The sequence below is a fragment of the Dermacentor albipictus genome, chromosome 7, assembly GCF_038994185.2.
Source record: "Dermacentor albipictus isolate Rhodes 1998 colony chromosome 7, USDA_Dalb.pri_finalv2, whole genome shotgun sequence".
NCBI classification, from domain to species: Eukaryota; Metazoa; Arthropoda; class Arachnida; order Ixodida; family Ixodidae; genus Dermacentor; species Dermacentor albipictus.
In genome coordinates this window covers 130,171,121-130,185,583 of record NC_091827.1, presented here as the reverse complement: position 1 = coordinate 130,185,583, position 14,463 = coordinate 130,171,121, and the positions used below count along the sequence as shown (strand labels likewise).

The 14,463-nt window shown below is 51.3% G+C and overlaps 1 protein-coding gene across 4 annotated transcripts in view; it reads left to right on the top strand.

The window, feature by feature from the left end:
- Positions 1-14,463, top strand: part of LOC135895964 (tRNA:m(4)X modification enzyme TRM13 homolog) — a 409,379-nt gene that overhangs the window by 250,308 nt on the left and 144,608 nt on the right. For all 4 annotated transcript variants that reach the window (XM_065424240.1, XM_065424239.1, XM_065424238.1 and 1 more), the window contains one exon: positions 11,794-11,860. In XM_065424240.1, the coding sequence (XP_065280312.1) occupies positions 11,794-11,860 (67 nt within the window). The remainder of the gene's footprint in view (positions 1-11,793; positions 11,861-14,463) is intronic.

Below are 14,463 nucleotides of genomic sequence, written 5' to 3'. Positions count from 1 at the left end.
GGCCAGTTTGTGTTGAATGGAGCAGGAACGCACAATGTCAGCGATAAGTTTCGAGAGGAAGTTTCGACCATGGTCAGTAAGCAGCTGTCGCGGGGCGCCAAAAGCAAGATAATGCCACGCAAGAGAAAGTCCGCGACGTCAGTGGCGCAACTGGTAGGGAGAGCCCGAGTGATAGCGTATCAGGTGGCGTAATCAGTCGCGACTGCTACCCATTTGTTCCCAGAGGATGACGTGGGAAAGGGACCGAGCAGGTCTAATCCAACACGAAAGAACGGTTCCACAGGGACGGTGATCGGCTGGAGATGACCGGCAGGTAACACCTGAGGTGTTTTCTGACGCTGGCAGGGATCACAGGCAGCAACATAGCGTCGAACGGAGCGAGCGAGACTAGGCCAATAGAAGCGGTGGCGGACGTGGTCGTACGTGCGGGTTACCCCAAGATGTCCTGCAGTGGGTGCGTCATGCATCTCAAAGAGCACAGTGTGTCGTAGATGTTTTGGCACAAGAAGAAGATCAGATCCGTCAGGGAGGAAGTTCCTTCGGTACAGAATTCCGCCCTGGAGGACATACCGGCGAACGGATGCGTCGGTAGGTGTAGAGCGCAGACGCTCGATGAGTGCTCGCAGCGATAGGTATTGGTACTGCTCATCGGCGATGGTACCGAAAGCAGACACAGAGAAAATGCCGTTGGCGGTACTACTGTCGGCGTCGTCGGGCTCGTCTACCGGGTAACGAGACAGGCAGTCAGCGTCCTTGTGTAGTCGGCCAGATTTGTAGGTGACAGTATACGAATATTCTTGGAGGCGTTAGGCCCAGCTACCAAGTCTTCCTGTAGGATCTTTCAGTGAGCATAACCAGCAAAGAGCGTGATGGTCTGTGACAACGGAAAAGGGTCGGCAATATAAGTATGGGCGGAACTTCGCAACCGCCCAAACTAGGGCCAGACACTCACGCTCAGTGATAGAATATTTGCGCTCGGAGGGTAAGAGGATCCGGCTGGCGTAAGCGATAACATGGTCGTTGCCGCGCTGGCGTTGTGCCAGTACTGCACCAATTCCGTGACCGCTGGCATCAGTAGGGACTTCAGTAGGTGCAGAAGGATCTAAATGGGCCAGAACGGGAGGTGTTGTGAGTAGGTCGATTAGATGCGAGAATGCAGAGGCCTCGTTATTGTCCCACTGGAAAGGGGCGTCTTTTTTCAAAAGCTCAGTTAGTGGTTGTGCTATGGCCGCGAGTTTTTTCACACTTGGGAACAGGGAAGTGCGTAACAGCATGGATATTGCCTGGGTCCGGTTCCACTCCGTTCCCGTCAACGAGATGCCCAAGGACGGTAATCTGGCGGCGGCCGAAGTGGCACTTGGATGCGTTCAGTTGCAGATCGGCTCGACGAAAAACGTCCAAGACTGCCGAGAGGCGCTAGAGGTGCGTAGCGAACGTTGGGGAGAATAATATAACGTCGTCCAAGTAGCACAGGCACGTGGACCATTTGAAACCGTGAAGAAGAGGGTCCATCATGCGTTCAAAAGTGGCAGGGGCGTTACATAGACCGAATGGCATCACTTTGAATTGATAAAGACCGTCAGGTGTTACGAAAGCAGTCTTCTCGCGGTCGAGGTCGTCTACGGCAATCTGCCAGTAGCCGGAGCGAAGGTCAATAGAGGAGAAGTAGAGAGCACCGTGGAGGCAGTCAAGGGCGTCATCAATCCGAGGTAGGGGATACGCGTACTTTTTGGTAACCGTGTTAAGGTGCCGATAATCCACGCGTCATTTACGGGAAAGTCATTACGAGAAAGCGTTTGATTCTGTCGAAACCTCAGCCATCATGGAGGCATTACAGAATCAGGGTGTAGACGAGCCGTGTGTAAAAATACTGATAAATTTCTATAGTGGCTCCACAGCCACCGTAGTCCTCCATAAAGAAAGCAACAAAATCCCAATAAAGAAAGGCGTCAGGCAGGGAGATACGACCTCTCCAATGCTATTCACAGCGTGTTTACAGGAGGTGTTCAGAGACTTGGATTAGGAAGAATTGGGGATAAAAGGTAATGGAGAACACCTTAGTAACTTGCGATTCGCCGAAGATATAGTCTTGCTTAGGAACTCAAGGGACCGATTGCAATACAGGTTCACTGACCTGGAGAGGCAAAACAGAAGAGTGGGTCTAAAAATTATTCTGCAGAAAACTAAAGTAATGCTTAACAGTCTCGGAAGGGAACAGCAATTTACAATAAGTAGCGACGCACTGGAAGTGGTAAGGGAATATATCTACTTAGAGCAGGTAGTGACGGCGGAACCGTATCATGAGACGGAAATAATCAGAAGAAAAAGGATGGGCTGGGGTGCATTTCGCAGGCATTCTCAGATCATGAACAGCAGGTTGCCATTATCCCCGCAAGAGAAAAGGGTTTATTAGCTGTGTCTTACCAGTACTCACATACGGGGCAGAAACCTGGAGGCTTACGAAAAGGGCTCTACTTAAATTGAGGACGATGCAACGAGCTATGGAAAGAAGAATGATGGGTCTAACGTTAAGGGATAAGAAAAGAGCCGATTGGGTGAGGGAACAAACGCGAGTTAATGACATCTTAGTTAGAATCAAGAAAACGAAATGGGCATGGGCAGGACATATAACGATGAGGGACATAACCGATGATCATAATGGTTACGGTCTGGATTCCATGGGTAGGCAAGCGTAGCGGGGCGCGGCAGAAAGTTAGGTAGGCGGATGAGACGAAGAAGTTTGCAGGGACGACATGGCCACAATTAGTACATGACCGGCGTTGTTGGAGAATTATGAGAGTGGCCTTTGTCCTGCAGTGGGCGTAACCAGGCTGCTGCTGCTGCTGATGATGATGAATCCACGCAAAAGCGCCATGAGCCATTTCTTTTTTTACCAGTGCAACAGGTGACGCCCATGGACTACATGACGGTTCTATGATGTTCTTGGCAAGTATTTTGTGAACTTCTGCGTGAATAACTTGACGCTCAGCCGGTGACACTCAATACTGGCGGCGATGAATAGGAGGGGCATCGCCGGTATTAATGCGATGTTTAACAGCTGTAGTTTGGGCCAAAGGACGATCATTAAAGTAAAAAATCTGGTGGTACGAAAACAGGACGCGGTAGAGTGCACAAGCGTGCTCGGACGGCATGTCGGGGACAATCATTTTCTGTAAGTCGGCGATGGTACATGTTGCCGACTGCGATGTTAGAGGAGGATCGGCTGAATTGTCGTCTATTGCAATAGATGCTATGGAGTGATCCTCGAATGAGCAAAGCTGGGCCAGAGACATCCCGCGTGGCAGCTTTTGTGTCGTCAAGCCAAAATTGACCACTGGCAGGCAGACCCAATTCGCCGTAATAGATAAAACGGTATGGTGTACTGTGATCCCCTGTGTAAGTAGGACGTCTTGAATAGGAGCCGCAATGTAGTGACCGTCGGGCACTGGTGGGGATGACACTAAGTCAACGTAAGTCAGTGCCGAAGTTGGCATGCGAACGAAGTCGACGGAACTGAGGCGACTGGGGTGTGGTTCAGCCGAATCCAGGACAGGCAGGTCAAGGCGGAGTGTACTGCCGGAACAATCGATGAGAGCAGAATGTGTGGAGAGGAATTCTAAGGAGAGGATGAAGTCGTGGGGACAGTGGGCGATGACTGTGAATAGAACGATTGTGGAGCGATCGGCGAAGGACACGGGCGGCACACATACCCATTACGGGGGCTGTTCCGCCATCGGCGACACGGACAACATGCGTCGTGGCGGGCGTGATTATTTTCTTCAGGTGGTTACGAAGGTCAGTGCTCATTACTGACAAATGCGTCCCAGTGTCTATAAGAGCAGATACAGAAACACTGTCGACTTGCACGTCAAGAAGGCTCAGATGAGTGGGCAACGTATGTGGAGGATTTGGCGGTGTAGGGAGCAATGCAGCGTCACCTCGAGGCGCTGCATCATCTAGTTTTCCGGCTGGTAGCGGCGTCCGAAGGGAGTCGGTGAAAAGGAGCGACGGCGCTGGGGAGAGCGAAATTGTCGTCGTTGGGGCGAAGATGAACGAGAATAGGGGCTGTTCGGCGCAGGAGAATCAGTGGCCGCATTATCGGAGCGTGCGGCATAGGGACGAGAAGGGCTACCTAAGGGGCGAGGGTAGGCAGTATAAGCGGACCAGGTCGGGGAAGTCCAGCGACTGCGACAGTGCCGAGGAATGTGCCCGATTCGACGGCAGTGACAGCAAACGGGCTTGTCCTCAACGGTGCGCCATTCAGATGGGTTGCGGAAACGTAGGGGGTAAGAAGATGTGGGTCCGGGTGGAATTGAAGTAGCCGGGTGGGTATCAGGGCGATGGGCCGAGATTCATGTTTCGAACTCCTGGCGGAGAACTGCGTGGATCAGGGAAACCGTGACTGCAGGTGCATTGGTGGGGCTGAAGTCGAAGGTAGCCGGATAGGCCGCCTCAATGTTACGCCGGACGATCCTGCTAATATCGCCAGTGTTGTTGAGACGAGGAGCGTCGGCACAGGAAGATGTCGCTGCGGTGTTGGGCAAATGGGCAAACTGCTGCTCGATACGTCGGCTTTTAGCGAGTTCCAGGCGGCGGCACTCTTTTATAACTGCATCCACCATCGCGACGTTGTTCAATACGACCAAGTTGAAGGTGTCATTGGCAATGCCTTTGAGGATGTGTGATACCTTGTCCGACTCAGTCATGTGTACGTCAACTTTACGTACGTGTATATTTGTATGTACGTGACATAGGGCTCTGTTGACGTCTGCACACGGCCGGAAAGTGCCTTCTGCGCGGCAAGTTGGTGACCGTAGGGGTTGCCGAACAAGTCTCGCAGCTTTTGCTTGAGCGAATCCCAACTGGTGAGCTCATCTTCGTGCGTCCAAAACCAAATTCGAGGTGTGCCACCGAGCTAAAAGTCTACGTTGGCGAGCATGATAGTAGGGTCCCATCGGTTATTGCGGCTGACGTGTTCGTACAGGCTGATCCAGTCGTCGACGTCTTCCCCATCTTTGCCCGAGAATACGCCAGGATCACGGGGAGCGGGGAGAGTGATGTTGGTCGTCGAAATGGTAGCAGGAGTGCGATCGGAGATGGTTGTTCGGCGTGTTTGTTCGGTTACCGGCGCGCGCGATTGGCCTACTCCGCGCCGACGTCGCCAGCCGCGGGGCGCCGCCCCGTTTTTGGTGACGTCAAAATGACGACACGCTCCTGTCAATCATCCACCCACCGAGCATTTCGTCCGAACGCGACGGGAGTTGAGAAGTTTGAAGCGATCATACGGCTTCGCATGGTGCGTCTGGTGGATTGGATTGGATCCAACGGGCGGCCTTTCCGGCTGCGGAATGGCACGTTTGAATCCAATCCATAGTTTAATTCTAGAAAATGGCGCTTCCGTTGGAAACTTAGGTTGTTGCGCTGGCGTTTCTAGAGGAAGGAGGAGAGCGGGTGACGGTGCGAAACGCGTTTGAAGAAATGGCAGAAAGTGAATTCCGGTGTCGTTTTTGTTTCTTGAAACAAATCGTTGGTTGTACAGAGAAATCCACAATATCATCGGTGCCAGCGAGCCACTGGGATGTTTTTGCTGCCTCTTGAAAAGTGCACCACTCTTCCCGTCGTTTTTTTTTCTTTTTCCTTCTCGCTGTGCGCGACACCACCTAGGGACGACGCAAAGAAGCTAATAGTTATAAATTGCAGTAGTCACACGTACTACTATTTGAAAACGTGTTTGGGCTTGAGAAGAAAAAAATACATTTTTTTAGATAAAGATTTCATTGGAAGACGAGAAACATTGGGCTTTGTAGTATACTGTTTGAAAGCAGACGACAAACGACGGAGGTAAACTTCCGGGGAGGTCACCGCTTCCTGATTGGCTGCTCTCTCCGCCCCGCTGTCACAAATTTTGCATACTGCAACTTTGCGACGTTGCAGCAACTGAACAGAACGCGTATCGAACAAAATATCTCCGATCGTGCCCCAGGTGTCGGGGGCGGCTGAGTCGAGTTGTCATCGCCGGGAGCCATTAAGGAAGGCTCGTCGTACCGTCTGTCATATCGGCGGCGCCGCTATCAGTGCGTGATCGACGAAAGCCAGGAGACGACTGCAGTCCAAAACGCCAGCAAGGGGAAAGAGCCCCGTCTTTATTTCCACAGCCGTTTAAGTAGAACCAGCATGACGTCAGTGACACGTGGTACCATACATGCGTCAGGCGCAATGACTCGGCGCGCCCTGCGGGAGCGTGCTTTGAGCCGCATAGAAATACATTCCAGCACATACCCCCTTTCGCAAAATGACAGTGGTTCTCGCGCATGACATTTAGCACACCCGCACATGAACAAAAAGCAAGAACCCTGAGTGGTAATCTACCACGAACAAAACCTCATTCATCAATCCCGTATCGAACTGGTCGGTTAACCACTCTACCAGCCTTGGTCACAGTCACTGAAGGAGAAGGTACTAAAGTTGAAGTCATAGCCCCCGATGCTAAAGGTAACGAATCTGTTAAGGTAGCGGGTGACTCCCTGTTCGTAAAAACCAATTCGGATTAATCATTTTCGTTTGGAAACTCGCAGCTGCCTTCTGCCTTCCTCTGTTCTGGCAAGTGGTTGAGCATTCGTCGGTTACGCCGCAGCGTACTCCCATCCTGTGTGCGTATTATGTAGGACCGCGATGTAGCGGCTGTGGCTAGCACCGTTGCTCTAGTCTTCATGTCCGTTACCCAAACGGAATCACCAGCTTTTAGTTTGTTCAATTCTCGGGTTCTGTGGCGCCTGTTGTAGTACCGTACTTGTAGCTTCTTGTTGGCACTGTCTTTGGCCGCAAGATTAAGCAGTGGTGGCTGCACTGGACCACGCAGCTGTGGCGCCATTGGAACTCTTGTCCTAAGACGCCGGCCCATGAGGATTTCAGCCGGACTAGGGCCAAGAATGCCTGGGGTTGCCCTGTAGGCAAGCAGAGCCAGGTACGGGCCCTTAGATTTAAGGTTCAGGCGCCTAATTGTTTGCACCATACGTTCAATTTCCCCATTAGCCTGAGGGTACCTAGGGCTAGTGGTGACGTGACCAAAGCCATAATCGTGTGCAAACTCATCATATTTTGTACAAGAAAATTGTGGTCCATTGTTTGTCACTACGGTCTCCGGGATGCCATGGCGTGCAAAAATTCTTTTTAGCCTTTCTATCACCGCCCTAGCTTTTGTTGAGGGAAGGAGGGCTACTTTCGGATACCGTGACAGGTAGTCGACCATGACAAGATAATGACAGTTGTTAATAAAGCACAAGTCGACCCCAACTCGTTCCCACGCGAAACTTGGCGTTGGGGTTGAAATCAATAGCTCCAAAGCGCGCACAAGTAACACATTCTTTCACTTGCCGCGCAAGTTGTTCGCCGATGCCTGGCCACCAGACCTATTCCTTTGCCAAAGCTCTAGTTCTCGCGATTCCCTGTCCCTGTCCATGTCCATGATGTAGTTTTTTTAGTGCTTCCTTTCTTAGGCACTGAGGTACCACCAGCCTGGTCCCTTTTAGCAGCATGCCATTGCATTCGGCAATTAGTGCTCTTTCCTGCCAGTACGGAACCAAGTAGCAAGGAAGCTTTGGTTTTTTCGGCCAGCCTTGGCGACACAACTTAAGCAAGGCTTGACAAACGACGTCAGTCATTTGCACATCACTTATTCTGTTAACAAAATTATCACCCATTTGAAGCCCTTGCACACATGCTTTGACGAAAGACGACTCTTGTTGGTCGTCTTGTTGGTCATGAACTTCCGAGACGGTCAGTTCACCGGCTAGTTTATCTGCTTTCGTCGGTGCTCTTGAAAGAGCGTCCGCCGTTATCAAGCTTCTACCGGGAACGTACACAATGTTAAAGTGATACCGCATCAGCCGCATTCTGAAGTGCTGAACCCTTGGCGGCAACACATCAATAGGCATTTTACCAAGCAACGAAACGAGAGGTTTGTGGTCCGTTTCAAGCATCACCTCAATACCACTTATGAATTCGTCGAATCTTTCGGCAGCCCATGTTAACGCTAGTGCCTCCTTTTCCACTTGCGCATAGCGCTGCTCAGTATTGGTCAGTGACCTTGAAGCAAACGCTATCGGCCGGCGCTCGCCATTGCGTTGTTTCTGGAAAAGGACGGCACCGAGACCGTAAGGCGAGGCGTCCGCCAAAAGAATCGTGGGAAGGCGTCGATCGTACATATCTGCTCAGCAAAGTGCATGGCTAAGAGATCTCAAGCTTTCAAAAGCCGTGTTCTGAGCAGGGCCCCAAGTCCAGTCGGTCTCTTTCTGCAAAAGCTCCCGTAGCGGGGCAGTGGTTTGCGCCAAGTTCGGCAAAAAACGGCCTAGGCGGTTGGCCATGCCCAGAACACTGCGTAATTGCGATATATCACAGGGTGCTTTCAGCCCTTTAATGGCTCTGAGTTTGGCCGGATCCGGCTGTACGCCTTTCTCGCTGAGTAAATGGCCCAGAAAGCTTATGCTTCGAACACCGAACACACACTTTGCTTTGTTTAAGGTAACGTTAGACTGGGCCAGCTTAGCTAAGACGTTCGATAGTCTAAAGTCATGTTGCGCTTTGCTGTCGCCTAAAATGAGAATATCGTCCATCAGGTTAACGACGCCAGGAAGGCCTGCCAGGATTTCAGACATTCTTCTTTGAGAATACTCTGGAGCTGATGTAATCCCGAATGGCAACCTAGTGAAACAGTACCGCCCAAACGGTGTAATGAACGTGGTCAGCACTTCTGAGGCCTTGCTGAGTCGCACCTGATGAAAGCTGGAATTCGCGTCTAATTTGGAAAACCATTTTGCACCGGCAAGAGAGCCCAGTGCTTGGTCGACAGTAGGCAATGTGTATCTCTCTCTTAAGACAAGCTTGTTCAATTGTGTAAGGTCTACGCAGATCCTTCATCTACCGAGTGCTTTTGTACAGGTACAGTGCCGGCACACCACTCTGTTGGCTCTTCGACTTTACGAATGACGCCCATTTGTTCCTACTTCTCGAGTTCTCGTTTTACAGGCTCCTGGAGCGGTATAGGAATCCTGCGCGGTGCGCTTATTGCAAATGGAACAGCATTTGGTTTAAGCCTTATTGTATACTCCCCGGGCATAGTGCCCAAGTTGTTGAAAACCTGAGGGCACAAAACCTCGTAGTTGGGTTCCTTGTGAGCCACAGAGTCAACGAACTTGACTCCCAACGCTTCGAGAGCCGGCAAACCCAGCAGTACATGGCGCAAAGGACTGACCACATAACACGTTTGGCGCGAAGTTTGTCCCCTCCAAAATACATCCGCCTGAAACTTTCCCAGAACATTTAAGCGGTCACCGCTAGCGCCAGTCAAGACCTCGTCGGCCTTTTCCAAGCTCGTGGGAAGTCCCGGAAATGTTGCTGGAATTACGGACACTTCTGCACCTGAATCGATCTTTGCAAAAACAGGCACGGAGTTAAGTAATACCTGAACGTAACGCGCTTTGGCGCGAGGCGCCTCGACCGCGCCCAAAAAAACCTCCCCACTGTCCTTTTGTACAGACGACACTTGGACCTTTCGCTGGTAGCCTGGAGAAGTCCCTTTGAGGCACGCCTTGCCGAAGTGTCCCTTTAAGCCGCAGTTGAAGCACCTCTGGCCTCTCGCTGGGCAGGCTGTCCTTGGGTGCGAGTTGCCTCCGCAGAAGGTGCACGGTCCCTCGGAACGAGCTAATGTCGATCAGGTTTCCTTGCTGCGTTGCGGTTTCCTGCGGTAGCCCACGGCGTCGACATTGACGTCCTCACATGGCTTGCACGGTGTGTATTCGTGGACTTCGTTGCAGTTTCAAAGTTCTTCTTGCTGCTGCTGAACGGTTTCTTTAAGGCGGACCCTCGCCAGAGCTGTTGCGAGAGACAGCTTGGGATCCATTTGGAGCGACTCGGAAAGTTTTTCATCCCGCAGGCCCACGACGAACCGGTCCCTGATGACGCGCTGCTTGATTTCTCCGAAGTCGCATTTGTCCGCCAAGACGTGTAGAGCAGTCATAAACTGGTCAATTGACTCGCCAGGCACTGGTGCCGCTTGTGAAAGCAAGTGCTCTCGTAGACAACGTTGCTCTCCTTGATGAAGTAATCGTCGAACTTCTTTTTGACCAGCTCAAATTTCTTTGAATCTTCTGCAGAAAGATTGAAGGTGGCGAAGATGTCCCTTGCTTGTCGACCCAAGGTGTAAAGCAGAGTGCGTACTTGTGCCCTTTCCGGGCGCTCATTCAAGCCCGACGCATAGCGATAGTCGTCGAAGTGCAGTATCCACGCCGGCCACTCTGAGGTAGTGTCGAAGTCCAGTAGTGGCAGCTGCTGAAGACCCGGCGGCGATGCAGTGGCCATTGCAGGCTCCCTTTCTGACGACGTCTCGACGCTCTTGTCCATCGCTTTTAAAAGTGGTAGGGTCGCATAACTTCTGACACCATGTCGTATCGGCGCCGCCGCTATTATTGCGTGATCGACGAAAGCCAGGAGACGACTGCAGTCCAAAACGCCAGCAAGGGGAAAGAGCCCTGTCTTTATTTCCACAGCCGTTTAAGTAGAACCAGCGTGACGTCAGTGGCACGTGGTACCATACATGCGTCAGGCGCAATGACTCGGCGCGCCCTGTGGGAGCGTGCTTTCAGCCGCAAATACATTCCAGCACACCGTCCGCTGCGAAGCTCCGTGGCGAGGTACAGGGAATGTCCACCTCCACCAGATATGTTACGTAAGGAGACGTACATGACAAGCTATATACAAGTAAATTTACAACCTAATACTCCACACTTGGCCAAGAGGCAACAGCCCGCGCCAGCCTCCAATCGTCGTCGTCGTCTTCTTACTGCTCGCTTCTTCGTCATTGGAAATACTATTCCGTAGCAATATTTACAAAAAGAGTTGCATTGCCGACCGGTCAGATTCACCGTGCGAGCCCAGTTTGTTCTTCATATAAGGCGCATTCTTACACATTCAGGGCATTGATCGACCTACTATGTCTCTATTTTCGTTTGAATAACAACGAATAACGCGCAGACGACGAGACAGTAGAAACCAGACACACATATTTGCAATGCCAACTTTGGTTTTCATACCAGCTTTGGTCACTGGGTAGTCCATGGTTTAGTGGGTACAGCATCGGGCTGCTTTCGCGAGGGAACTTGGTTTGAAGTCAACCGTTCGACCAACTTCTATCACCACGGGCACGGCTCACTGGGTATGTGCCGCTTTGAATCTTTCATGCCAACATGAGTTAGTATGTGCCACTGTTTATGCACCGCTCTTCAATGGCCCTATTCATGCCCTCTTGGATCATGGGTTGTTTCCGTTTGGGTGTGTACCGCTGTTGGGTGAATCTTATTCACGTGAACTTGGGTCACTGGGCCTGTGTCACAGTGTACGTGCCGCACTTTGGTGATGGCGCAGCGTGCTCAGTGGGAAGCGCAAAGAGGAACCCTGCTGCATAGATGACGCATGCATGACGCATTCCAATGGTGGCAATATGGTGTTACTACATTGCTTGACTCCTAATCCTATAATATCGGCATTAGTCTCGAGATGGGCTCTGCTGGAACCTCTTTATATTGGTCAAAGACCTCTTGTATTAATGGTGACCAGGCAGTCTTCCGTCAAACTCTTGATGACAAACGTTATTGGAGCTTTGAAGCATGGTGTTCTGAGGGTTTCTATTTTTGTTTCTAGGATTTTGATGTGCAGGGCTTAACTAAAAAAAATGTCAGAAATGTTATGTCAGCACTTTAAGTAAGGCTGTCCATTTTCTTATGTACTTTTCTTCGGCAGATCTTGCATTGCGGTGCCTCATGGAAACAACAAAGCAGCCTTCAGATGCAGGCAGCAAAGCCTTACTGTGAGTACTATCATAATATCCTAAGAGAATGTGCTTTCTTAAGTAATCAAATTCCTGATTACATTTAAGGTTAATTAGGTAAAGCACTCCCACTTACACAGTTTCAACGCAATTGAGAAACAGAACGTCTTGTAAAACGACAGATGGGTGAGCAGCAACTGCACTCGAAAGCATCACGTTTTGAGATCATCACATGTTTTTCTTTGTACTTTTAGTTTTTTACAATACCATCTTTCAATCGATCAATCTTTATTTGGTACTGTGCACTATCGATGGTAGTGTATAAATTAAAATTTGTATGGTGAGATGTACAATTAATTTGTTACAAAGCACTGTGTTTAGTCAATACAAATAACGTGTATGAAAACACAGGACTTCGTTGGTACTATCCCGTTACGTGTGAATTCCGGTAATCACTAACGTTATTGAGCAAGAACACAAAGGATACCCAATAAAGCAACACTTCTTTTTTACCGGTTTGAACGTTCCCAGAAAACACGATTATTTCGGTGCCAGGGTTTAGTACATAGCAAACTGCAATCGTAGGATACATTTCCAGGCCGCTAGATACATTTTCCGGCGTTCAGTACTGCATGCTTTTAATAGGCCATAACCCAAACGTGCTGCCATTCCCTACTGCAGGCTGCGAACGTATACATTTTCTGGCTGTTGTATCCCATGTAAACAAGAAAGCTGGGAGACGCGCACGATTGGAAACAGTTGCCGCCCGCCATATCAGCTAGCCCGCGATGCTCACGTACTTGCCGGTCGCGCATAGCTCTACCCCTGCCCAGTTCCCGGACTACGCGGAGTGTGCGGTGCCGGAGTTGGACCAGGGCTTTACCGCGGCCGAGATCCGAGATGTCCTCTTCTCACTCAACGTCAAATCTGCGCCTGGCCCAGATGGCGTCACTAACAGGATGCTGAGGAATCTCGATGATGAGTCGATCGACTTCCTCACTGAAAGGAATAATGAAGTCTGGCGTAGTGGACAGGTCCCCACACAGTGGAAGGCGGCCTGCACGGTACTCATCCCCAAACCCGGTAAAGCACCAGGAATAGAGAATCTAAGACCAATTGCCCTGACGTCGTGTGTCGGTAAGGTTGCAGAGCATGCCCTGCTCAACCGGCTCAAGGTGCACATCGAGGCCAATGACATGTACACCCACAATATGATAGGTTTCAGAGCCGGGCTCTCGACACAGGACACCATGAAGCTGATAAAGCATCAGATCATCGACCGGAGCACGGGTGATACCAGAGCCATCCTTGGATTAGACCTGCAGAAGGCGTTCGACAATATCTCATACGAGTTCATTCTCCAGTCTATTGCCGGCCTCGGGCTCCGGAAGAGGACCTACGACTTCGTCCGATCCTTCCTTTGCCAGAGAACTGCCAAGCTCAAGATCGAAGGATACCTTTCGCAAGAGATCACCCTTGGTTCACGTGGCACGCCTCAGGGCTCAGTCATCTCGCCAACATTATTTATCATCGCAATGATCGGACTTTCTGAGGACCTCGCGAAGATTCAAGGAATCAACCATACCATCTACGCAGATGACATCACCATCTGGTGCGTTGGCGGGAGCGACGGCCAAGTTGAAGCCGCCATGCAGAGCGCCATCGATGCGACCGAGCGCTTCCTCCGCCCCACTGGGCTCAGATGTTCTCCATCCAAGTCTGAACTACTTCTCTACAAGAAAAGACCCAGAGGCGGCGGCCATCGTGATTGGAAACCGGCGTCCGAAAGCGAAATACGGCTTTTCACTGGTGACGGGTCTCCGGTGCCCAGAGTCGACTCGCTCCGAATATTGGGGATGTATATCGAGTCTAACGGTGCGAATGGAACCGCACTCAGAAAGATCACCGCCAAGACGGAGAGTGCTCTCGGCCTCATTCGGAGGATCGCCAACAGGCACCGGGGAATCAACGAAGACAACCTCACCCGCATTATACATGCTTTTGTTCTCTGCCACCTTTCATACTCGGCGGCCATGCATAATTGGCATGTTGCAGAGAAGAACAAGCTCAATTCACTCATCAGAAAGGTCTTTAAGCTCGCCCTGGGCTTACCTGCAAGCACTCACACCGAAAACCTGTTGAAGTTCGGAGTCCACAACACGCTCGAAGAAATTATCGAGGCACAAGAGCAGTCACAGCTGCTCAGGCTATCCGGCACCCCGACGGGCCGCAAGTTACTCGGCGAGATGGGCCTCAATCCCGTCGACCAGTGCCCCGACGCCGTGCGGATTCCCAGCGACATCAGGTCTCACCTGCACATCGCGCCCCTTCCCCGCAATATGCACCCCGCAAACAACGTCGGCAGACATCGGGCCAGGGGTACAGCTATACTCGAGCATGTCCGCAATAACCACATTGAGGCAAGCTTCGTGGATGCCGCGGCATCCCACTGGTTTCCCGCTCACTTGGGGTCGGTTGAGGGTTCTCTCTCTAACCCTAACGAGGGCGCACACAAGGCCGTGCGAGGACTCTCTGACCGCGCCGCCTCAGCAGTCGCCCAGCCCCGCGGGGAACCCTTGCTTACGTTTAATGAGATCACCACGCACTACTATCTGCCAAGACGGGTCTTCCCCCTCCCGCAC